Source organism: Liolophura sinensis, chromosome 6 (assembly GCF_032854445.1).
Source record: "Liolophura sinensis isolate JHLJ2023 chromosome 6, CUHK_Ljap_v2, whole genome shotgun sequence".
Lineage (NCBI taxonomy): Eukaryota > Metazoa > Mollusca > Polyplacophora > Chitonida > Chitonidae > Liolophura > Liolophura sinensis.
Window position 1 is genome coordinate 38,541,833 of NC_088300.1, and position 26,359 is coordinate 38,568,191.

General features: G+C 39.1%; 1 protein-coding gene across 1 annotated transcript in view; it reads right to left on the bottom strand.

Moving 5' to 3' along the window:
- The window catches only part of LOC135467178 (inactive tyrosine-protein kinase 7-like), a 90,985-nt gene that overhangs the window by 6,928 nt on the left and 57,698 nt on the right, over positions 1–26,359 (bottom strand). The window contains exons 5-14 of the mRNA XM_064744944.1: positions 23,669–23,816; positions 23,104–23,240; positions 16,399–16,528; positions 11,826–11,992; positions 10,593–10,732; positions 10,022–10,172; positions 8,977–9,243; positions 7,912–8,063; positions 7,441–7,561; positions 6,578–6,790 (exon numbers count right to left, since the gene is read on the bottom strand). Of these exons, the coding sequence (XP_064601014.1) occupies positions 6,578–6,790; positions 7,441–7,561; positions 7,912–8,063; positions 8,977–9,243; positions 10,022–10,172; positions 10,593–10,732; positions 11,826–11,992; positions 16,399–16,528; positions 23,104–23,240; positions 23,669–23,816 (1,626 nt within the window). The remainder of the gene's footprint in view (positions 1–6,577; positions 6,791–7,440; positions 7,562–7,911; positions 8,064–8,976; positions 9,244–10,021; positions 10,173–10,592; positions 10,733–11,825; positions 11,993–16,398; positions 16,529–23,103; positions 23,241–23,668; positions 23,817–26,359) is intronic.

The window sequence follows — 26,359 nt, forward strand, 5'->3', positions numbered from 1 at the left end:
AACCAAAGCCGTGCATGCATCTCATTTATAATATGCTCAATATTTCAATCTGCCTAAACAGGTCAGTTTCCGCTTTCATCTGAAGCAGCGGTGCGAGAGTCTATGAGCAAACTTACTCAACTGTGGCTATTTCATTAACAATCTTTCTGCTCTCAGCAGACAGCAGGCCAGGTTTTATTTCTCTCTAAAGGGCGGTTATTGGTGGAGATGTTGATTAAGGCTGAGACAGTTGAGTGTTTGCAGATAATCAGAAGGATTCCCTGTCCAGGATAAAAACACGCCCTCATGGTGGAGGACAAGCCCATGGTCACTGTGTTCTCATTAACCCAACCCCCAGCCCACTCCTAAATCCCCTACCCCAGGGTGTGCCTTAATTCACAATTCCACTATGTCAGGATGTTCCTTTACACCCACAAGTCTCCACACACAGATACGAACATACCTCACTTATTGACATAGCACACTAATATTCCCACAGACACTGGAACCGGGCACACTCCAAACATAAACATATAATAGATAAAGCTGGTCCTCTAGACACACAAACCTGGGACACTTTGGTGAGATAAATCTAGGGAGTGATCAGTTGTTTATTGGTTAAATATGCTTGTCTTTGAATCACCAGGATGCAGCTTTGGGCAGGAAATTGGTTGAATCAACTACTCCCACTGATTGTGGGGCGTCAGTGAAAATAAACGGCTGAGGACAGTTGAGTGGTCATTTGTGCTGTCCAATGTGCGTTGAAGGCCACTCGTTTCCCACCAATATGGTATGCATATCTGTATGTTACGTGTGAGAAAGTTCATTGAAAGTTTCCCAACGAACCATGGTTTACCCGACGAACTCTGGTTTCCTCCCCTGATAATACAAGACTGCCATTGTGCAAGTGAAATATTCTTGAGTACAGTGTTAAACACCAATCATATAAAGATAAAGCCAAAACATAAACTGTTCATTTGCTACATGTAACTCGGTAAACTGAATGGCTATGCTGTACACTGGAGTTCACACTGTGAAAATGCATTGCAGGTGTGGCCATAAAAGCATCCAATATGGCAATATAAGTTGTCATGACTGTCATTTTTCAGGAAGTGTACCCTGAATATTATCCATACCCTCTCAGATAAGCAGGGAAATGGACAGCTGTACTGGACAATACATCTAATTTTAAAGAACATGATTGTTCACCAATAAGTTAAAGTGCTAGACAGTGAAATACAACCCTGAGTTTATTAATATCATAAAGCACTCTTAATAGCTAGTCTCTTGACTCAAATAACTGGTGTATGCCATCTAATATCGAGAAAAACTGACATTTCTTAAGGTTATCAAAATGGTTTATTACTGCGTTCTGCTTCTGACAGCACTCTGAAGTCAATTTCTCAGACAATAATACAGCTACACAGTTAACATGCTTGACGAGATCCCAGGTTAAAACTAGAGGCTCAACAGTGTCAGAAAAACTTCCTCAAAAATTCACATTTGCCGTTTAGGAGAATGAGTTTAAAAGGTTTTGTGCAAATCGTCTCCCAAATGAGGTTGACCATGCTTGTTGTGCTGATGTTCACAAAAATGGTCTTCTGGGGAAAAAAACCTGACATTGTAGGCAATCCAGGAAAGCCTTCACCAATGATATCATGGAGAGCGTGGGTCATCAGCTGTAATTAAGTTACACAACATTCCAACAGACCCTCAGTTACGCTGGTCGCTCATCCCGCTCCAAAACAAAATCAATATCATCTTTACCTGCATTCAAACGAGGACCACAGTGGGTTGGGTTGATATAAAACTCAATTCCAACCACGTCTTGTGTAGTCTGAACCCAGTTTTTCCTATGACATAGCTTCATTGCCAAAATGAAGGGGTTTGATAGGAAACAGGGCCCAGCTTGCGCTCATCTTAAATTCCCCACAGGCCGTGAAAATACAGGGTACGCTATATGAAAGACCAACCAGTGCAGAATTGCGACAGAACACTCCTGTAGGAACTTGTCAGAAGACAGTGAAGCCATCAATAACACAGCTCAAGTTTTCTGCTTCCATTTGCCCCATCGCCTGGCTCACATACTTGCATCCAGGAAGACCCTATTACCGGAAGCACCAACGAAAAACAAAGCTTTAGAAGTTGGTAATGCTGCATGAAACCAAGGATCTTGAATCACTCAAACGACACATCTGGGTACCTATATTCCAGTGTACCTTTTTCTTTTTCTTGGCTATGTTCTGTTACAAATAAACTGAATTACCCCAGTGCAGGTTTAAGAGAGGTGGAGTCAATATTGCTGGAGAGAGCACTAGCATCTTAGCTCTCAGCTCGGCTGTTGGTTTTAATCCAGTAAGATGAAGAGTGTCAACAGTGATAAGGGATGAGGGATTTGACTATAGACTGGGGGACCCAGACTATATCACATTACTCACAGTCACAAGGGCCTTTATACCCTTGCTACCAGAAACATGCTCACACAAAAGTCTACCTAAAAGATTCTCGCCTACCAAATATGTGTCAATGTACAACGCCACAGAATGGCATAGTGTCCCCACGTCACTCAATCCCCAAGTACCAATACTCTCCATCCCATAATTGCCACTGAGCTTTAATCAACATTCCAAACCTGGGGCCAACTCCACAAAGACATTTCTGACTTAAGTCAAACTTTAAAACATTGTCACAATGCTTAGTTTGATTAGATGATAAGCTCTAAAATCAAGTTTCAAAATTTGACTTGAGTCAAAACTGGCTTTGTGGAATCGGCCTGAAAACTGAACAGATCACTTTTGTTAATATACCCAATATCTATAACTTTTATTATGTTTTGTTCAAACCCATTTAACAATTTGTCTTCTTTGCCATTTTGTGTTACAAGTGGACACCTCTTCCATCATGAGAAAATCAGTTTAAATTCCGAAGTTTCCATTCTTGCATCATTTACCACAAATTTACCATTTCTTTGCCCTTAGTCATGTTTACAGCATGCACAATAATCTTGGTCTCTTTCAAGAAACCTATCACAGACAAAGTTTACTGTAACTAACAAGGCAACAAATGCTTAAGACAAATGTTGCCTTGAAATTTACAATTAAATTATTCTGTGATAAAACTGTGGACACAAAGCTATCAGTTCAAGATGACTTAAGATCATCACCAATTTTAAATGTTTTTTTTACCCATTTACTGACAGCCATAGTAGATGCAACCAAACAGAACTGCTTTGTGGAATAGTAGACTGCAATAAGTACAATGTATAAGTAGATGTATTAGTCATTGGCAATGTACACCATATAATTTTGAGAGACATGTCAGAGGTACAGTGTATCACACATCCTTGTAGTCATACATGTTAGTGGTTTAGTGTGGTTAATGGCTTCCACTGAGATACACATCAGTAGAACAGCATATCTCACATCGTTACCAGCCAGAAATGTCAGTGTAGTATAGTATGTACAAAGTATAGGATACACATCAGTGGCACAGTGTATCTCACACCCTTGCAGTGAAGTCAGTGGCATAGTGCATCTTGCAATCTTACCAGCCAGAAATGTCAGTATAGCATTGTATGTACATGTACAGAGTATAGGATACACATCAGTGACACAGTGTACCTCTCACCCTTGGACTCAAATCAATGGCACAGTGGCACAGTGTACCTCACATCCTTGCAGTCATACATGTATGTCAGTGGTTTAGCATGAACTGTATAGATACACATCAGTGGCACAGTGTACCTCACACCCTTGCAGTCATACATGTATGTCAGTGGTTTAGCATGAACTGTATAGCATACAGAATGAGATTCACATCAGTGGCACAGTGTACCTCACACCCTTGCAGTCATACATGTATGTCAGTGGTTTAGCATGAACTGTATAGCATACAGAATGAGATTCACATCAGTGGTACAGTGTATCTCATCCTTACCAGCCAGAAATGTCAGTATTGTATGGTACATGTATGTAAAGACTATAGCCCAAATATCAGCAGTACAGTGTACATGTAGTCTATTATAAGATACCTGCCACTGTGATGAAATTTGGCTCCCTTTGTACACAACTAATGCTTGGTCATGTACACAATACTGTTTTGTCTCCCAAACAAGAGTCTGTGCGCGTGACACCTGACCAACGCTGGCCTGGTAGCAGTTACCCAACATGGTCAATCAGAGATCACTGGCAGGCAAGCTACCAGTTTCATATCGACATCCCATGATCATGTCTAACATAATGGCACTGTGTTACATGGCCTGTTTTGATCAATGGCTGCTGCATTTTACTGACATACGCCGTCAACCAGCCACTGCGACGGATTACAACCCTTCACCCAGACCTTTCAAATTAAACAATGTTCAACTGTTTGTTCATTGATTGGTGGTATTGACTGCACCGCTTCAGCAATATTTCTAGGGTTGGTGTATGGATGGGGGGTGTTTTGGTCACACATATCCACTGTGAAGTGCTACATCCACCTGACATTGTTCTGGTCACACTAGATAGCTAGGCAATGGATTCCCTTGTGGTCAGGTTAACATGTACGTGTGTAATCGCTGTCCTCACCAAGGCTTCATTTCCATGCTCTCCATTCACCAGTAGATCGCATGTCCCATTCTCCTTGTAATTGTCCTTTACTCAAGCAAACACACAGTAACAACAAAGGAATGAGTTGTTTACAGAAGGACGTTAAAGTACAATTTAGAGTTATGGAAAAGCTCAATGGGACAATATTGTAATGAATTTATTTAGTTGTGTGAATGTTGTTTTAATGTCATACACAGGAATTTTTTAACTGATACCATGGTAAAGTTTGATGGATGAAGGAAACTGGAAGTATCTACAAATGTCTCCAAAGCCAGAGTTGGTCCTAATTCTTAGGAGCTTTGCAGTTACAGTCGCACTTCTTAACACTTGCTTCCGTATTATAACTATATAACAATCTGGCTTATATGTTCATTATATTATTTGGTTATCTTGATGTGTGCAATTGGCATTAACAACTAGTATAAATATAATACATAATGTGTGGAATTAAGTCAAACAATTCGTTTATTTGTGGTAGTTGTAATGAGTAGGAGACATGGTTATACCAGTGAAAAATGAACTCTCTGTAGAGGCAGAGTAACTGGTATCAGACCTTTGTGACAGATGAGTAAAATAAGTTCATTCTTCTGAAGGCGATCAATTCCAAATGCTGCATATTTATTAGTTCCATCTGCACAACCATACATAATCACTTCCTTCTGATTTCTAAAAGGCCGATGGCTCTAGAAGTATAAAACCTGGCCAGCATTGTCAGGGTGCAGCCTATAAATCAGATGCAATGTGTTAACTAAAGCACTATTCCCATTATTCTGCAATAAATCCAGTGATAATCTGCATTACCTGGCCCATAATCACTCTGGTGCTGGGGGACTTGCTTACGATAACACCCTGCCATGCCTCTGGCTATCATCCTGGATTGGCCAGTATTCCTACAGGGCTGACTGCTTCAGGCACCACAGCCATTTACCATTGTCTATCTTATCATCTGACCCTAATCAAACACTAATGTATTAGGGCATATAAACTGCCAAGGGTTTAACACTTGTTTTACAGACAATTAACAACTGTGAAAAACCCTGGATAGATGTGATGAGCACACATCTCATCCATACCCACACATAAACTATCACCACTTGCCGCATCTAAACTAGAATTTTCTTTTAAGCAATCATTAACATAACTTGGAAGGTAATTAACATCTGGTTCTTAGCTCAAGTGAGACTTTTGTCAACATCAAATATGTACATGAGCTCATCTCATGAATATAATTATACAAAATTAAAAAAAAATCTCACCAATTCCTTTGTGTATTAGCTGGAGATTAATCACTAAAAAAAAACACTCCATGGCATTATTTACAACTACATGCGTTATCTAGAGAGGCAAAAAGCAGGCTCCACTTTACAGATTTACAAATTACACAGGACAAAATCTGAATGAATGAGTTTCAGTTTTTGGAAGATGTTTCTTTGGATAAAAGCGGCTTTTCCAGATCTGTACCACACAGAATACTGTACAAAAAAAAAATCTTCTGTATTAATTAAAAGAAAATAGTCCTTCTTGCTAAACACAGATCTACCTAAATTTCCAAAACGTTCACAGGTACAGGCTCTGTTTGATTTTCTCCCCCCTTAAAAAGCAATTTCAATAATTTTGAGGGAGGGGTGTAATAGCCTTGAAAAAATTAAGTGCTTCAATATATGCCATACCTCTAAATCTAAAGAAAATGTAATATTATACATTAGTACTAAGTTTACTACATACTAACATGACAAGCATAGAATGGTTCAAACTAATGGGGTACAAATCATAAAAAACTAATCCAACACATAAATTTAGTATTTCACTAAATGTTGTTCAAGTGCAGCTGTATAGAATAATGTTGTCAATGTTTGTAACAATGGAACATGACTGCTATACCAGTGTGACAGGATGTTTATCTAGGATTTGTACAACAGGTACATTTGTGTACGCACAATAATAGGTTCTAGATCATTTCCCCCTGAGGCACATTACATCTGTACCCTAAACAAGCTGGCGGAACTCACCTGTCATTGCCTTCCTGGTGCGCCGCTGCATAAGTAACCGGTAACTGCAGAACGCTGTCAGGCCGATTACCAAGGCCAGGTAGGCACCTGCGCTGCACACTGCGATGATAACTGTTTTCATCATGCCCATACCTCCAACACCCCCGCCAGGTAACATACCATCGTTAGCCGACTCAGCCTCTTTGAGCAGCTTATGTCTGTATTCTGAGGCACCTGAAAGAAACAAATTAGAAAAGGGCATCAGAGATGAGATTTAAATCTTCGGAAATTATTCTGGGCATAATTACAACTCCAACATGTGAACATATATCAAGCTACATAAATCTGCAAGGATTTTTGCAATTTCCTGAACCTGTCCAACATTATCTTGAACATAACTGTTTTCCCTTGAACATAATAAATTGAAATACATGTATGGTAAATGACCTAAAATTTTGCCAATGACTAACTTGCACATTTTGCCAATGACTAACTCGCACTTTTTGCCAATGACTAACTTGCACATTTTGCCAATGACTAACTTGCACATTTTGCCTCATTCTGAGAGATCAAATGATCTTACAAAGGTGTTCTGGAGTTTGTTCAGATGGTTGGATGATATACTTTTAGAAAATTTTTCAGCATCAAAAGTAATATTCTATGATATTAGTTTGCATATAAGGTCACCTCCCATAATAGCTTTCACAAACTAAAAATGCTGAAATTTCCGCTGTTAAAAAGTTGTTTCCAATGACATTTCAACATCCTTCCAGACATCCTACAAGATATTTCCTTTGGCCTTTCAAGCTCTGAAGAAGTGAGATATAGCCACATGCAGGGGCTGATCTTAAACACCAGGCTAATACCAATAAAATAAGACTTACTGGCCACATCTAAGTACGCCTCCACACGTACCACTCCGCCACTGTTGTTGGCAGTACACCCATACTTCCCTTTGTCTTCCAGTAACACTTTCTTCACCGACAGGGTACCATTAGGTAAGACCTGTAGGAGAACGGGACATCAGAATCATTTCAAAACATGTCACATTGAAAACAGATCCGACCACTAAACCCAAGGCAGATGTTCAGTAAATCTTGAGCACTGTGCATTTATGTTTTTGTAACACATATATAAATTAGACCGTAAATCAAAATGTGATTATCTTCATCATTAAGTACAAGTGGCCAGATTGTAGAGAAGAAACAGAAATTATAATTAATCTTAACAATTAACTTAATTAATCTTTAGAAATGTTTAACTTTAGAGATGTCTATTCCAGTACTCCTCTTACTAGAAAAATCAAGGAATAACAAGGATTGGACAATCTGACTTGGGCATTCTGGGGAGTGTACCTCAAATCTGGTACTGTCCCAGGCATTCGTACGGCTGTTCCTGTCCCAGACCACTGTGGGCTTAGGCTCCCCCACTGCCAGGCAGTGCATCATCAGGGACTGTTCCTCCTTAACCGTCCTGTTCTTGGGACTAACTTGGAACACAGGCTTGACTACAGGAAAAAAACATCAACATATAACAAGTAAGAAACCAGCAAGATCCCACAGCTATCTAATATACCATTACAAGACTATTTCCAAAATGAAACACACTGTAAGCAGAGAAGTCTCATAAACTGACTGGGCCATAATGATGAGCTTATCCTATTCTTTTTTTGTTAGTTAATCAGTTCAGTTACATGCCTTCTTTGTATGAGAACAAGGCTGATTAACCGCGACAAATAGCAAGCTAGAAAATAAAGAATTAAAAATGTTAAAGTGTGTGCTCGGGCAAACCATTCTGTTCACTGGTAATAAAAGGTTCAAATGTGTTGTTGCGATAACATTGCCTGTTGATTGATAGCAGGCAATCTCATAATTGATAACGATCATCGTTGCATCACGCTAACATTAATCACAATTAAATTACGCAGTCAGTGGCCCTGATATAGTCCAGTCTATATATAGCACATCACAGAGCACAGAGCAAGGCACCTCCTGAGCAGCACGATGCATGAAATGAAGGAGTGTGATACTATAATTTGATCAAGAGACAAAGGGTCAAGAACACAACTCTGAATTCACTCTTTAATTTCCAGACACTGTTTGATGTACAACTTTTGAAATTCAATGCACTCTGTTCGCTTGATCATGTAGGTTACCACCTAGTCTGGTAGGCATAGATCAAAGAGAACCTCAGGTTAAAATAATCAGGTGTGGACAGGTACATGTAAGAGTAATTACAGGTGAAAGGACAAATGATCAGTTTGGCACAGGTAAATGAGAATCACAGTTGCAGTGCTGTTGATCAAAGCACACAGGTATGCTCCAACGAGAAAGCGAAGGTGGACTCACAACTTCCATCTGAATGATTAAGTTAATGAAGCACACAGGTACGCTGTAACGAGAAAGCTAAGGCAGACTTACCTACAACTTCCACTTGAATGGTTGTGTTAATGAAGCCTTGATGAGGGCTGTGAGCTACACAGGTGTACAAGCCTGCGTCCTCTCTCTCTACGCCGTTAAACAATAACATGCCATCAATATCCTGTACATGGTCGGGAAACTCAAATTTCTGGTCGCGTAGCCACCTAATCGTGGGCGGCATTTCAGCTTCTGCCTGGCACTGGATCGTACTTTTGGAATGTAGTTCAAGATATTGGTTAGATGGAACTGGTCGGAATTTGAGTTTTCCTGCAAATGAGAAATGATATTAAAATTAGTATTTGCTGAAGATAGAGATCAACTGAAACATACACATGACACCTTGAAAACGCCATGTAGGAAAACTACATGATGTACAATTAGACGTACAAAGATGTTACAAGCTAAACATATTTTCCTGATCTTTTCATGCAATGTTTTCTTTCTTCATCATCTCATTTAACTGCTACAAAGACTGCAGAAAGTTTTGTTTAGTCACATATACACTGACAAGTAGCATTACACACTCAGTGTTAAGTACCACACATGAAGCTGCACTGGAAGACGTGTGTGCTGACAAACGTTTAGGAAGTCTTGAGCTTCAGGTTGAACCGGTGTTCCCCACAGGGTGCATGTGTATACTTAGATTGTTGCACAATGTCATGGTCAAGAATTTTTCCCCTCAGTCAGTGTATTGTGAGTGAAGGAAACCAGGGTGCCCAGATAAAACCACACCCCTCTGGCAATACACTGGTAAACTCTCGCAAAAGTGAGATGTCATATACATGGAAGACAAGACAGCAAATGCCACTCAAGACTACACAAGAGAACATCTAACAACTAGGCCAGTTTTGACAATTCCCTGACAGGCAACGGTACTGGACTCACATCGACAGATGAGGTAAGCAGTATTAAAATTGTTTATGCTTTGTGGTTCATCATATGCTGTTTGAAGGATTCTTGCCGCGCAGGAACATTCATAAATGTACATTCAAGTACAGAGAGAGAATCATTAACGTGATGACAGTAGCATGGTACTTGATCTTACGTTTGACAGTGAGGTAGGCGCTGCTGGAAGGAGCCACTGGATGGCCTGTTGTGTTAACAAGACAAGCATAATTCCCAGCATCCAACATCTGAGCATTGAAGATTTCCAGCAGTCCAGTGGCCATATCCATTCTGTGGCGGGGGTATTCAATCTGTATAAGTGGAACATGTCCAGTTAGAGCAAGAAATCAAGCTTGGAATTACATCTGAATAAGATCTACATTTTTGACAACAATGTTCCAAAAAGAAGTATTTTTTTACATTCAATTCATCAACTTAATCAACATTTTATCTCAACATAAAATCAATCATTAGGCATTTTATCTGCCTCAGATGAGTTTGATGAAAAACATTATATGTGTAAAGAACAAAATTTATTTGCCACATGAAGAACACTGAAGAAAAAAGAAAACAAGTTTCATGAAAATGACACTTAATTTGTGACAGAGACATGTAGGTCTTTATCTCTTCACAAAATTCACCAAGAAAGCTTCAATTGTTGCTAAACAGCTTTCAAAATTTAAGATTAAAGAACATCATATCTGAATGCACCACTAAAACCATCAACTGACCGGGTTAATGATGTTGTTGTCCTTGGTCCACGTGATCATGGTGACCGGGTATCTGGTTCCCGTGAACTGACACTGGAACTTGACTGTTTGCTCCTCTTCTACATGGGTGGGTTGAGGAGCTTTGGTCACAATAGGAGGCACTGAAACATCCAGAAAAGCATCCAATCAACTTTTGTACATGCAGACACCCTAAAAACTTACAATATCTACCAAAACTTCCAACCATGATCTTTGGGGTGAAATACCTTAAACTGCCCATAGCATGTATGCTACTGTTTCAACAATTTGGTGTAAACTAAGAGAAACAATCACATAATACCCATTTATAAAAATGTCATAGAACAATCTACACCTCATGTGACCCAAAGGTAAACATCCTGAAATTTGCAGCCCTGAGTTGGGAGGTTTGTCAGGTACCTGGTGAGGTGTAATAATTTCCTCCAATTTCTGCCTGGTTTCCTCTACCAAAGAACCTGACAGCTAATCATCTAAGTGAAATATTCTTGAGTTATACATAAAACATCAATCAAGAAAATCAACTGAGCAATAAAGACTAAAATCACATGGCCGGCAATATTATCACTTAAGTGTTCCCAATGTGCTAAAATTTTCATCATTCCACCAACTGGAAATCAATCAAAGAATGTGTGGCCCAAGTACACAGTCAAGAACTAACAGTCCCAGTTTTTTCCTCTGACTTTCAGAAAGTCTTGTAAGCAGCTTTTGTCAACTGAATGGAGACGGGGTGAGAGGTCTTATTCTGTGAGGGTATTCACAGACCAACAAAAGCCATAAAAATACACCATTCCACAGCTTTCCAAATTACGTCAAGAGGCTAAGACATGGCCACTGTGACTCACTGCAAGCTCGGAGTAAAGGTAACTGCTTTTTCCTGTCAAAGAAACCATTTGCCAGCGAAGATATTGACAGTTCAATTAGATGGCTGTGCGAGCAGAAGCAGTCTTTCCAATGAAATTCATGAATTCTATCGACCAATTCTGCAAGAGAATGGTGTATCTGACAAACTGAGGACAAGCGGAGTACAGCATCAGCTCACACTTCTCTTATCAATGGGGTGGTCCTGTTGACAACCATCACCTTATTACACCTCTATTTCTCACCCTCCCTTTATGGCCCTGTCAGACAATGCACAGAGATTGAATCAATTCACAATTCCTAGCCATGGATATTGTTAATTAAACCCTCTGTGAGTTGTCGTGCTGAAATTCCTACCTGACACAATGATCCACACTGTCTTGCGTTTCTCGCCCGCCATGTTGTTCGCAATACATGTGTAATTTCCAGAGTCAATCTGCTGAGCATTTTCAAACACCAAACTGTTATCCTGTGCATAGATTTTCCCTGTCCCTCCTACCTGAATACCATTTCTGTCCAGCCATCTGCAAACAAAGAGACCAAATAATATGTCTCAAAGTTCAAGATTGCAAAAGTTTTCTGAAAGTTTCCATTGCCTTCCAGGATCTTTTCTTTACAATTTATGAAGAAACGATAACTAATAACTGTTTATACACAATTAATGTCTTTCATTACTAATAACAGTGAAGAAATTGCTGGAACACCACATAAATGTAAAAGGTTTATAAAGGCTTTTAACTCTTGTCCTGGGATCTTTGTCAAGATCTGTTTATTCATTATAATTACTGAACCCACCTATGATTGAGTAAGACAGTGCTCAGGGTTTAATGTCATACTGAGCAATATTTCAGTCGTATTTAGGTGAATGTTCATGTGGGGGAGCTTCAGTAATTTTGTTCTTTAAACATAATGACAGCTTAAACTTAACTGTTATAATAACCATCAGGGGCCTCTGTGGCTCAGTTGGTTAGCACGCTAGCTCAGCGTAATGACCCAGTAGCCTCTCACCAATGCAGCCGCTGTAAGTTCAAGTCCAGCTCATGCTGGCTTCCTCTCCGGCTGTAAGTGGGAACGTCTGCAAGCAACCTGCGGATGGTCGTAGGTTTCCCTCGGGTTTGGCCCGATTTCCTCCCACCATAATGCTGTACGCCGTCGTATAAGTGAAATATTCTTGAGTACGGTGTAAAACACCAATCAAATAAATAAATAAATAATAACCATCAACCATGCAATGGGGCATCTTAATTACACATTAAGGACCAAAATAGTGAGTACACAACATAGTTTCCCTTAAAGACTCCAACACAGGGATGCACAAAAAATAACAAAACATCATGGCTTATCATCATGAATCAACTTTTCCCCCAATTGTCATGGGAACTGCAGGATAACGAACAGCATCAATTGAAAAGTCTTAGCAGCACAGTGGAGTCTTCAGGGATAACAAGCCTGTCAGTCAAGGTTTGACTAGCGGTCAGTGAGTGAGTGACCAGGTGATGTGGGTCAGCCTGGCTAAGTGGTCTGACACACCTGTTCCCTAATGACCTAAGCGAACACCTACAAACTTTTCAAGACACAGCAATCAACAGTTAGAGTTTAAGTGGTCTGCAATCAGCCACAAATGGCCAATACTTGAGAATACCACAGAGATGTGGTCAGTCTGAAGAGGGTATAACCAGAGCTGGACACAGTCTTACACACAATGGTCACTAATGGGAGCAACCCTGCACAAGGAAGCAACTGTAAACATGACAGCTCTCATCATAATACTCTTGGCCTCTTGACACTTTCTATGACAATCAGCTCTGACAAGTTCAATGCCATTAAGACACAGCAGCCAAAGTAAATTCTTGAAGTACATTTCACAAATGCATTTGTACCATTCAATTCTAAAGTACAGTTCAATTCAATTATCTCACCTAATGCATTTCATGTAAGTATGGGAATCTACTAACAAGTTCATGTAAGTGGCAAAAAACATATTTTCATTTTCACAAACAAAGCACATTTTCCCAGCAAATTCCCGAGTAGTTAAACTTTCAGATACACTGATTTCATCTCCACTTTATCTCACTCTCGTCTTTCAGTGGGGCAAAATTTAGTTACACTGCATTTCAGAAGTAATATCACAACACAATCTGAAGTCAACCACTGGCTGAATCAGCTGGTTAAAATCAGCAACACTAAGATATAACGTAAAGCCTGTTTGTTAGGACAAAATGAGCCTGAAATCGTTTTGGAGGAAAGCTAAATAAATGGTGCAGAGCTTAACACTAGTGTGTTTGTGTGTGTTATTATATTTTGGCTTTCATTCCTTTACACTTCTTCCATCCAGCCTTCATCAAAACTGATGTCTACCAGATTACAAAAACAAACACTGACATACCCATCACATACAGCTAGTGTCTGCTCTATTAACAAGGGGAAGCTGGGAACTATACATGTAGTAAAGCAGTTGTCAGTGTTAGTTCTGACCAATTTGTAGATTCCACCCATTGACTGTACATAAACTACACAGATTAAGGTATGCGTGCATGGAATGATAAGGACATGTCACCAACAGTAAACCAATCATATACTTAGAGAATTATTAAACGAAAATGTCAGTTTAAATTACATTAAAGCAGCTATCCAAAGGATTTTGCTAGAAATATTCCCTCCAAACATTTCTATTGTGGAATTTCAATTTTGTTTCTTGGCTCCGAAAAGACAACAGACAAGTAAATCAAAAGTGTCAGTTTCATGCACATTATGATAGCTATTCAAAGAATCAGAAATATAAGACAAAAATGTCAGTTTCTAACACATTAAGGCAGCTATCCAAAGAATTTAGCAAGAAATATTCTGTTCATAGATTTCTGTTTCGGAATTTCAATTTCACTTCTGGTTCAACATTGGCACAAGATGTGGAAGAGCAAAGGGTGTCAATGGGTAAAATGTGTGTGGGGGGGGGGGGGGGAGGGCAGTTCTCCAATCTGCCCCTCATTTTGTTAATATAACCCATAGAAAGTGATGGGGAACAGATTGAGCATAGCCCAGATTGTCAGACTGCCAGTGCAAAAGCAGTTTAGGCTTCAGTTTTCTCCAATTGAATATTTGGCAGTTTACAAGTGATTGAGCAGAACCACATGTGGAGTGTGGACAGGTTGCTGACAGGGGCTTTACCTGATGACAGCTGGGGGGAGAGGAGGGGAGAGGGGCACTCTCTTCTGTACCCCCAGACTACTGGCCCTATGTTCCTGACTCTGCACTCTACCTACATCTCCCATAAACCTTTCACTCTCTGGTCACTTGCTAAACAAACACATAGCCCATTACATAAACAACAAGTCTTTCAACCTTTATGAGAAGTCTCACACATTGTTGCTGATTTGGACATATAGTAATTCTTCTTTTGATCAATTTGTCCTTAGAATTCATTTTAATACAAATTGCATGTTCAGTTGTTTGCACCTGAGTCTATTAACAAACTTTTATAAAATTTGTCCAAAAAGCGAAATGACATAGCTACGTGTAGCAATAATCAAATTACTTTACACAATTAAAATTTTGTTCCAGCAATTCAAAGGGATTCCACGCAGATCGGGTAAAAAAAAAAAAAAAACGAAAACAACAAATTTAAGTGTTAAGTTAGACTTTCACACCATTCATAACCCATTGTGAAGTCTGCTGCTAGTTATAGCTATGTCAGCCTGGAAAGATGTTCAGAGAGAAGAAATGGTGGACAGCTTATGTAAAATGTTCAACAATGTCTTAAACCAATGTTGATGATCCAGCAATCTAAAATGTCCTTTAAATCTCCAGATCATAAGTTATCCCCAAAATCTGATTGGTGTTTAATGCTGCACAATATGACAGTGGTCACATAAATGGGTGGCAGAGACAATAAAAATTAAATAGCAGATAATGATTCAAATGTTTCTGGTTTTATTTCCTCCACTTTCTAAAATTATATGTATTTTCAAACAAACATTTATTTTTCATTTGTTCTTTGCACTTCTGTTCTGGCTGGGCTACCAATAATGTTTACTACTGTTCCAGAAAAGAATTTTTTTCAATGAAATCTACACTGTATTAAAAAAAACATTAACTCAATATAGGACAGAGAATATATTACCTGTGTGAGATAGTGTGAAACCCTGTGCAAATTTAAATCCCTGAGAAATGAATGACAATGGCTTAATTAGACTTTGAGCAGAGAGATTAGTTCTCTTTTAAGACGTACTGTATCAATCCGCCATCCCTGGAAATATCAACTCAAAAGAAATTCATTTTATACAAAGGATCAAAGAGATCAAGATCTAGTGCAGTTGGCCTTTTTTTCCACTATTTTCACTATGCATAGGAGTGCCTCTAAGCTGAAGCCTTTACCATGGTTTTAAGACACAGGAGTGAGCCTTAGCGATCAGCTCTGAGTTACCTGTCAATCTACACTAATCTGTCTTTGTTTGATCTAAGGCCAATCTTTAATCAAGGTGAGTCATGTGAACAGTCACATAGACGCTGATTTAATTCCACTTCACCAGTAAATCTCCTCATGCAAAGTGGCCAGGTAGGGGCACGCACTATTGAGCAAACCAAGGGACTGTCACTCAGCATTTACTATCCCCATCAGCTGTCAAAACACACTTCAGATTACCTGACACTTGCTTATTGTAGCGCAGAGGCTGAGGAAAAGGGTTACTGTGACAGGTAGAGACAGACAGGGGTGGGGTGGTCAGGAGATCAGAGGTGACAGAGGCATCCGACAATGTTTTCCTTCCTCAGGTGGGTGCGATTAATACCATGCCAGCGTTCATCTTGTCAGGTTAAATAGCCTGTCCATAATGTAATATCAACTTTCAGTCATCTATCATTCAGCTTAGAATTAAACATGATGCATTAAAAGCAGAACACTCCTGCAAACTGAGAAAATTGTCTTGACATTTACCTTAATGTGGGCTCAGGCTTGCCATTTGGAGGGAAGCACTTAATCTGGAATTTCTGATTAACTGGAACAACCACTGGGAAGTTTGGACGAAGACGTGGCTCAAACGAGTTCCAGCCAAACTCTTCTAGACCTACAACAGGGCAGAAAAATGGCATATGTCAATATATGTCAGAAATGCTGAACTGTGAATCAATCATAAAAAACAATAGTTATAGATTTGTAAGAGTATCTGTAAAAGTATACAGATGATGTATTGCCTGCTACTTCCATCATCTAGCTGGTCCATCCACCAAGGACAGATCATTAACCAGCCAAATGCATAGAGTAATGTAAATGTACAGGTGCAGTCCCAAACTCACTTTCTGCTTTTCACCAAGTCCAATTATTTCTTTACCAGTTTTTTTGTTTCTTTTCCTTGAACCCTGGTGATTCCTGTAGTTGATGGTTCACACTGTACAGATTCCATGATGGTTTACAACTATGTACAATTCTGAAGTGTATGATACCCTGACTTTGATGTTATATTCCCTCAATAGGGAGACAGGTGAGCATATATCTACATTCCATGATTCATATTCTGTTAGCTGCAAATACAACATTTTGCAAATCGCCATCTTGGTGTCATCATAACCATCATAGGTTTTCACTATATGATAGTTATCTCTGGCTTTCTTAACTCATATTGTTTCTGTTCCTGTCTGATATGTTATTTGGATCACCAAATTTCTGATCACCAAATTTCTGATTATATTAGATTCTAAACAGAGGCCATAAAACTTGCAATTTAACTGATCACCTTGACCTTTCCAAGTCATCACAAAACATGGACTTGATGTATGCCTATTTCAAAAACACTACTTTAAATATTTTTAATGAAATACTTTCAACAAACAATAGCCATGGGTGTTTACTTCAGGGTTAGATTTTTGGATAAAAAAACTGTAATTCTCTGACATGCTTTAGCCAAAAATCATTTCTACAGATGCAGAAATTTGTTCTCATTCATTTCAGTGAATGGATATTAGACTTCTTCAATCAACTGCCACCATTTGTCCAATTTTGTACATTCCTTTCTAAGCAAAAAGTCCAGGGATTTTCAAAATGTTTCATTTGATTTTCTCTGAACTGTGGCCATTTGCTGACTATAAATATATTGACAGTTTTAGGATGGTCATGTTTAATCATAAGGAATGGAGTAAGTGTCAGCAGGTGGTAGCTGATGGTTTATCTGAAAGGCATCTGAGCTGGATACAGTCAGTGGCAAGGAGATTACAAAAATTAGTGCCAGTGTGTTTCCACATGATGGGAACATGGTCAACTGCCAAGATCTCCACACTGTGGGTCTCAACCTTTAGTCCGCAGGAGGAATTAGGGTTACCTACACATATTCCTGCAATCTTAGGAGGGAAAACATTTGACTGTACAGTTTTGTTTGAAGTTTTCTCAAGATTTAGACAACCATCTGTCCAATTATTGGGTCTTGACAGGGGGAGTTGAAGGCACACTATCTACAGCCAACACCAATCTAGACAGTGCAGTTAGCCAAACTAATTTCCAGACTGCATCTCTAACACAAAATAAACAACTTTCAGTCAGAGGGCCTCTGGCCAGGGGATGGTGTTACCTAACCAAATAAACCGTCAATCAAAACCTTAGCCCAGGAACACCCCCAAACCCAAACTTCCCTGACAAAGTACCCAGTTTCCTGCCCTTCATTAGATGCCTGTTATATCAGATTTGGCACACATCATTGAATTCTGTTGACTTTTCCCCTAAGCCAATTTTCTTCCCGCACTGGCTAAGGCTGTCTCCATCAGTATTCATAGGATCCAGAACTGAACAAATCTGCTCACAATTTCACCAATTATCTGCCAACATTTTGTTGCATTTTACACAACCGCACAGGCAAAATTGAATATCCTGTGCCAAGAATAGACTAATAATTCCGTCTCTTTTTTTCTATCTCTTTTAACTTCATTTCAATTCCAACATTTAACTAATGCAATTTCTCCACTAAACTTGGTTGACAAGAAAATCGATCCAAAGATTTGCAGGAAATGTTCTCCTTGGAATTTATTTGTAAAAGATTGTACTGCAAAAAATTTCTTGAAAAGAATTAAACACACCAGTCATCTATGAACAGTCTACAAAACAAGAGAAACTTTAACCATTAAACATGATGATGTACATCACATATATATCATTTCTGAAATGCCAATGATAGAAAATAATGTGAGATGCAGTTGTCCAATCTCTATACCAGTTACTCTTACATGACTACCACATAATGTTAGGCACAGAATGCATTAGTACCAAGAGGAAATGAAAGAAATCTGGATATAATTAGTTCTAGTGGGAAAAAACCTCTCCATGCAATACTGTATCAAAAACTCTCCTTTTTGCAACATCTGAGCTTTTTTTTTCTTTCACCATAGTTTCTAGAGTCCTTTTTTCTCGTTTTCTCATTACACAAAGAACAAAGTTCGGGAAGCTGTGACTGTAGACTTTGATGTAAGACTTTATCAAAGGACAGCCTCATCCTGCTTTCTCCTCGAGGTGGCTGAAACTGGGAGACCTCGTAAGTACTCGCCACCAAACACTGCTACAGATCAACCGATCCTCAAGCCTATGGTCAAGTTAACAGCATTAAGCCTTCATGTTTTTCCTTTTTTTAAAAAAAAGCAGTTCCAAGGAGTTTCAATCTGTCTGAGAAAACTTCTTGAGGACACAATGGCACAGAATCTAAACCAGACGGAAGGAATTGCCATGTTCAAAGGGAACAAAGGCAGAGTGTTCAAAGCTGAAGATGGCATCAAGACAGGCTTCAGAAACTGTATCCATGACAGATAAATGGCCCCTCGGATCTCCCAGATTCTACTTTAATAGTTTACCGAAGGAGATGGTAGAGTCATTAGAGATTCATCCTGGAATCATGAATCCCTCTGAATAAAGCCACATGGCCATTAAAACTTCTAAACAGTTTGTCCATTTTCCCATTATAGGTTCTCTTTTCAGGGGAGCCATGTTGGAATTTTACTGTTTGTTTGTGCCATCAAGCTGCCAAACCCCTGGGTTCTGGATCATTCAGAAGAACCCCCAGACTGCTTACTGAATTCCAAATGTTGTTTTTTTTCTCAACAGTGTATATCCCCATAATTTGTCTGTTAAATGATGGTGCGGCCTTTACCTCAGAGGAGAACACCACTAAAATGGCAGCTATTTTGAGCATATGATTACACCTTTGTGGGGAATGAGGTTCAGCGGGGAGAGAAAAAAAAAAAGAGCGGAGTACTAATGTAATGTGATGACGGTGAGGACTAGGGCTTGGTAACTCAGCCATGTGGCTCATAGGCAAGGGGAATTACACAGGAATATCATCTGAGAGCTAAGGGAAGACCAGATCTCTTAAAGCAGGTAATAACAAGACATGTGACAGTTATGTAATGCTTATATCCAGTAACCCAGACACCATTCCACCTGAATGGTGTCTATCACAAACCAGCCATTAACCAATAAATATATAGTAACTAACTTGCAAAGATTATACACAAAGATGTTGCAGAGATAGTATAAATACATTTTTACACACGCACATATGTATATATACAAAAAAAAAATGAATAAAATATAAAAACTCAGATCTTAGGAACTTGTAATATAAAAAGTTTTCATGTAGCCTGGATACCAGAGCTGTCACTTTTTGCGAGTATAATCTAGGAAATGGGTAAAATTAGTTGCATAGTTTTTCCTCTCAGCGAAGAACCTAATTAGTAGTTTATTCCTATTTTTCTGATACTTGATCACATTTTAAGCACCAGCTAGAATGTGAAAAAGTAATAAATTTACAAAAGACAAAAATAAAGTTTACCTTCTTCACAAAAATTGTGTTAGTATTATAATATAAAATAAATGTAAAAGCAGACTTGGGCTGTAATCTATCTTTGTATATTATGGGACTTAGGCTGTAATCTACCTTTGTATATTTTGGGAATAGTATTTATTGGAAAGAATATTGAGGGGTAAAATATTATTTGACTATTCGTCCATGATACGAAAGGCGAACAAATTAAATATGCTGTACTGAAATCAGCCTGCGAATCTGTTCATGCAATATTTATTACATCGGGGCTTTGGTTCTAACACAGATATGATGTCAGTAATTAACCTGTCCAATGTTATAAACATCACAGGAATCGTTCATTGGAGCGGAACAATGCACTTGTTACATCACAGTCTCCAATGATGGATCACCCAGATCCAAAGAGAGAACAGTGATCTTGCTGGTCTAAGGCAATCATGAGCCTGATCCTGCAGAGATAAGGCTTAATATCAAATGTCAAGGAATCTTCTCCATTGCGAAATTATCTCCAAAACTGCAAGCGTCTGGAAAGGCTAAGGCAAAGGCTGTGGCATAAAACTGGCTGGAGATGTTCAATGTTTAATGAAGAACACACCAGATTCCATTTGTTTTATTCTTGCTGGCTTGTCTCGTGGACATTACAGCAACCCTGGGAAGCATAAAGAACAGCATGAGCCCTAGACACTGCTGGTACATTATGAGATATATTTAGGTGGGGGGGGGGGGGGGGCTTATCTGTTGAACTGTATTAACTCATGGATAATGGGTTCATGCGGGCCATTCTGACATCACCAGAATCTCTTTTATTGCTTTCTTGTCACCAGTCACAAGGTCAACTTAAAAATCCTCGCCATATCCGAATATTATGTGTTGTGGGTTTTTATGCTGGCAGATGTATATGGTATTCATCATATGTGTGCAGTTTGGCAGTAAGGGTCTTCTTTATAAGTTCACAGGGGGGCCATCTCTCATGCCCAATATTAAGGTGCTTATCCAACCTCTACTCAAGGGAATACCCTATATATCATACTCGAGTGCTTCACATGCTGTGTGAGGGAGAAATGTTTGCAGTGGCCTGGCTGCCTTGAGGTGAGGAAACTACCTGGCATTTCAACTGCTATAGAGATTTACGAGACAAGGTAATATGGAAGTTCGGCAGACATGCTGAATGGAATCAAACCTCTCAGCTGGACATCATCAGAACTGGCCATCAAACACTTTCTGCTAAACTAACCTGTTGACCAGGTGTCAGCCAAAGATAACAGTTTTTCACCACCCAAAGGGTTAGTGCTGGGGGAACTCTGTTCATTTGCCCCTTGATCTATTGCCCAACTGGGTGCTGCATGATTCTCCAGTCCCACATGCCCATTTCCTTGGTTCCCCACATGCTGGGATGATACCCCCCTGTCTGACCATTCAAATATGGTCCCTACGCCAATTAACAGCTAATTAGCATAAGCCACTTGACAGTGCGCTTTTCTTCTTTCGCTTGACTGGAATCACATTGGCATTCAACTATATACGAAAAAAATTGCATTTCAACCATTACCGGTAACTGTTTATAATTTGGTGCATCAAACCTTGGTCAAACATAGCAAAGCAAATGTTCACAGGTCATTTGCTCATGAAGTAAGCAATGCACCACCACAGTGGAAAACTTCTCTGTATGTACCAATGACATGATATAACGGTTGTGTCAGAGTTGACCATATCTGTCATTCAATAAAAAACTTGTATCTATTGCACTTTGACTGCCTGTGCCAGTAGATGTATAAAGAACCGATCCCACGGGACCCACGGGTATATAATATATACGCATATCTCTTCAGCCAAAATGTAAGAAATATCTCATGTGCTCCTAGGTGAAGTACTTCCTAATTATGAAAGTACCCAATCTTCCAGTTTAAAATACATCTGGCAAGCCATATATAGGCCTACTAACACACTTTGAAAACACATAACATAAATGATGGTAAAATTTTTATATAATTCTGGCAAACCATTTTTGAGTGTTAAAGACATGTTCTGGTCATGGCAATATTTTACAGTACACCCATATTCCTTTAATCATGAACACCTTTCAGTTTGAATAACTGTTTTTCAGTTATGCATTTTCAGATCCATACAGATCTAGAATCAGTACTAGCTATAAAACAGAGAGTGGAAACAAAATCTTAAAAATTATGTGGAACTGATATCCCCCGGCGATATATGATCAGACTTTACAGAAAAAACTGCAGTCAATGGTATTTGTGTCAGGGGAGCATCTAATCTATCATGTAAATAATTCAAAGCTTTCCATAGCAAGAGTGGAGGGTAAATCTTTTGAAATCTCCACGAGGAAATATGGTGGACATAAAAAACCTTCAGCAAAAAACTGAATAAAAAACTAAAGCAAAATAATGAAATGAGTCTGCAGGCAGCAATAGGTGTCAGACGGCATAACGCATTCATAAAACATGAAAGCATGTAATCTGCCTTCAGTCTGCTTGGTGCATGGACTTTTTTTAGATTGGACAAGTCTGCCATATAGCAGAGCAAGGCACTTAATCTGATTGTTCGACTGGCAGGGGGTAGTGACTTAAGCCGACTCAAGAAAATTTGTTTATTTCCTTCTGGCAAACATTGAGCCACATTTACTGATGACTTTAAACAGTCTTTTGATTAGTTGACTTGAAAAACCATACAATTTCAATTGTTGATTTTTCATAAAGCAAAGCAGCATGACTTCTTTGGCACAAAACAATTCCCAAAATAGAAGTGAAAGCAAATGGAGATTGAAGGCTGCAGCCCTTTGCATGAGGAAAGCAGTCAAAAGTGTAAATACATGTATAATGGAAACTCACTAGCTAATCCCAGGTCGACGGAGAAGGCCTGGTTGTTGTCTCGGCCGGCCCTGCTCAATCCTTCACACCTATAGCTGCCCTCATCTGCAGGACGCACCTTCGGGAAGAATATTGATCCATTGCTGTAAATTATATGTCTGAAATTCAAGAAAAGCACATATTTTATCAGAGAACAAATAAAAACCTATATTTCAATAATGCACCCCACTATGAAAAAGAAGAAAAACACAACACCACCTCCAACAACAAGAACAACAACATCATCTTCCAATAGAAGTACTCGCCACTGCTTTAATTGCTTTAGCTATTTACATTGTAGATATCAAGTGAAATGAACATTTCTGCCAAAAATTATACCAAAATGATAATATATGCTACATATGTATTTGAAAATGAAGTGGGAAATTATTAGAATCTATATGACAGAGGCTAATTACTGGGTTAAAAGTGTTAGAGGTCAACAAAAACATATAGAGGTTTCCTCAAATTCTGTTACATGACCATGATGCAGCTGACACAATTTTAGATTGATCTTCATGTAAGATGGCACGGAAAAATAACAAACCTTGTGTTGTTGGTGAGTTTTTCATAATTTGAGTACCAGTCAACACGTGTAGCATCCGAGAATGGACAATCTAACATGGCGGATCCCCCTCGTTGTACAAGAAGTTCTTGAGTAAAGTTTGTCTCTTTGAGATGAGGTGTCCCTGAAGCTATTAAAGAAAAGAAAAACAGCATTAAAGCATATGAAGTAATAATTAAAAACACAACATATGATGATGAACCCATTTGTGCCATCTTAATAAATATGACAATATCTCAGCGAACACATAATGAAAATGACAGATAATTAATATGTACAAAAGAAAAAATTAGCATTTTTCATGACACCTGACTTACACTGGGTCATAAATTAGCCGATACGGTCTTTGATAAAGTCTTATTATGATTGATTAGCTGAAATAATTAGATAACGATGCTTTTCATTTAGAGGTGAGAAAAGTTTCTTTGAAGTTGGCCTACGGGGTGACGCATGAGGTAATGAGGGGAGGGGCCATTGTCTCACCCGTCACGATCTACATAACCCTATATGCACAGGTTAATTACAGGAGTCTATCTTAAGGCTGATCTCAGTTTTCGTGCGTAATACAGTAGTATGGTCATGTCGCAATACATCATCACATAAACATCTGAACTTAAAGATTATGCTAGAAACGCAACCAAACACAGGTGTATTAAATTTAAGGCATAACCATAAGTAATACGACTGGGTAGCAGGTGCCCCTTCAGAATCACAGAATAATGCCAGATGATTCCTGCTGTACTCGATCCAACTTTAGCTCATGCAAGCAGCTTTCCTTAAACCTCACAATTGTTTATGTGGGTTTTACTGTTTTATTTCAATTTTTATATAACCTGTTTGGCTTTAATAATAGTTTTCTCCGTCTCCCAAATGTTCTCATAACTCTGATAGACAATGTAACTTTCATGCTTGGAAAAGTAAGTCTGAAAAAGGCTCATTTCTAAACTTGCAGATCCCTAGCACACCTGGTTTGCAGGCCACAATGTATAGCTCCTACTGTTGTAACACTGAAACATTCCATTCAGAATACTTTCCATTGACAATGTCATGAACATTAAAACCGTTACTGTACATCTGAATTTCACTGTGAGTTTCTTCTCACACTCTGACATTTTTCAGTCAAAGTCAGTAAAGAAAAAAAAAAAAACAATTTCTAGCAAAAAACAGCTTTAAGTGGATATTTAACAAGAGATTTGTCACAACAGGATGTGGATGCCTTCACCCCAAGGTTAAACACTTAACGCCCGATCGGACTTGCACAGATGGCACTGCTGTTATTATTTACTGTTTTTTTTACACAATTGGGAGAAGCCTTTGTAGCCCACTGCTAGCTGTTTGTGTTTGGGCAAAGTGTGGTACCGCTCACACACTGACAGCAGCACCCTCCACAGTCAAGAAGTCCGTGCCCACTCACAGCAGCTTAAGCCCATCTCAGAACCCTCTACTGGGCTTGTATACACACTAAATATGCTGCAAAAATACGGTAACAATTTTTCTGCACAAGTTTTTAACAATGAAAGTAGAAACCATGCCTTAGAAACATCAGGTTACCATTTCGCATAGGAGCTACCATGGCAGTTAACCTTGTACACCTGACATAAGGCTCTAGAGAAAATTCTAAAAAGCTGCATATCATAAACCAAGACAGATCAATATGCCTAATAGAAAAGCAGTATGTGTTTTTTCAGCAGGTAACAACTGACAAGGGATTGAACATAATGCTTGTGGAATTGTTTCCGTGTTTTATTTTTAGGGAGCTGTCAGAGAGTTAAATTATGAGCAGTCGCCCCACCCAGCCAGCCGTCATGGGCTGGCTGACAGAAGATTGCTCAGGTAAGTTAAAACAACTGGTGTGAGCTTAGGGAAGCTGCCCCAGACTTCCCTGCCCCCCAACAGGTGTGCCTGATTGATTATCCATAGGGTGCGGCAGAATTAAAACAAACACTGTTACAGGAAAAGTTCTTAGAATTGACTTGTTGTGCATAGCATTGCTGTCAGCGACGCAGATGCCAAAATGAGCACAGAGACGCTTACCATACAACTTAGCCCTCAACTGCTACCATGCCCAGACATCTCACATGCCAGACGGAACAAGGTCATTCATCTCCAGGTGAGCTTACACAGTTTCCCAGGTAACTCATAATACAACACTAGATTCCACAACCTCACAATTGGCATCATTGAAATGCCATTACCTGTTGAAACTGTCACATTCTTACAAGCCTTGTGCCTCCATAACCCCACCCCCAGAAATTCCAAGCACTGCAACCACATCAACTGTCTAACTTGCTCTGCAGAGATAGAGATGCCCTTACCATTTCACTTGTTGTGATGTTTTCTTTCACTACCATTGATCTGTTTTCCTCATATCATGGAGCAATTAAGCCTCTTTCAAGGGTGCTTTTGCCCCCATATTCTACTGACCCATTAAAAATCCATGTGCTCTCAAAGACGATTTATTTCACCCAAAGCTTTCATCTTACCTGATTTAAGAGATGCACTTTGAAATATTCTCTTTGAAGGAATTTCTGAATCTTAAGCTTAAAATTTCAAACTGTCGAATCCGGTGTTATCACAAAATGGTTTACTGTCAGAGTGAGAGTCTGTAAAATGGGGGGAGTTCTATATGTCACCTGTGATTTACAACAAACCTGTACAGGTAATGATGCACAT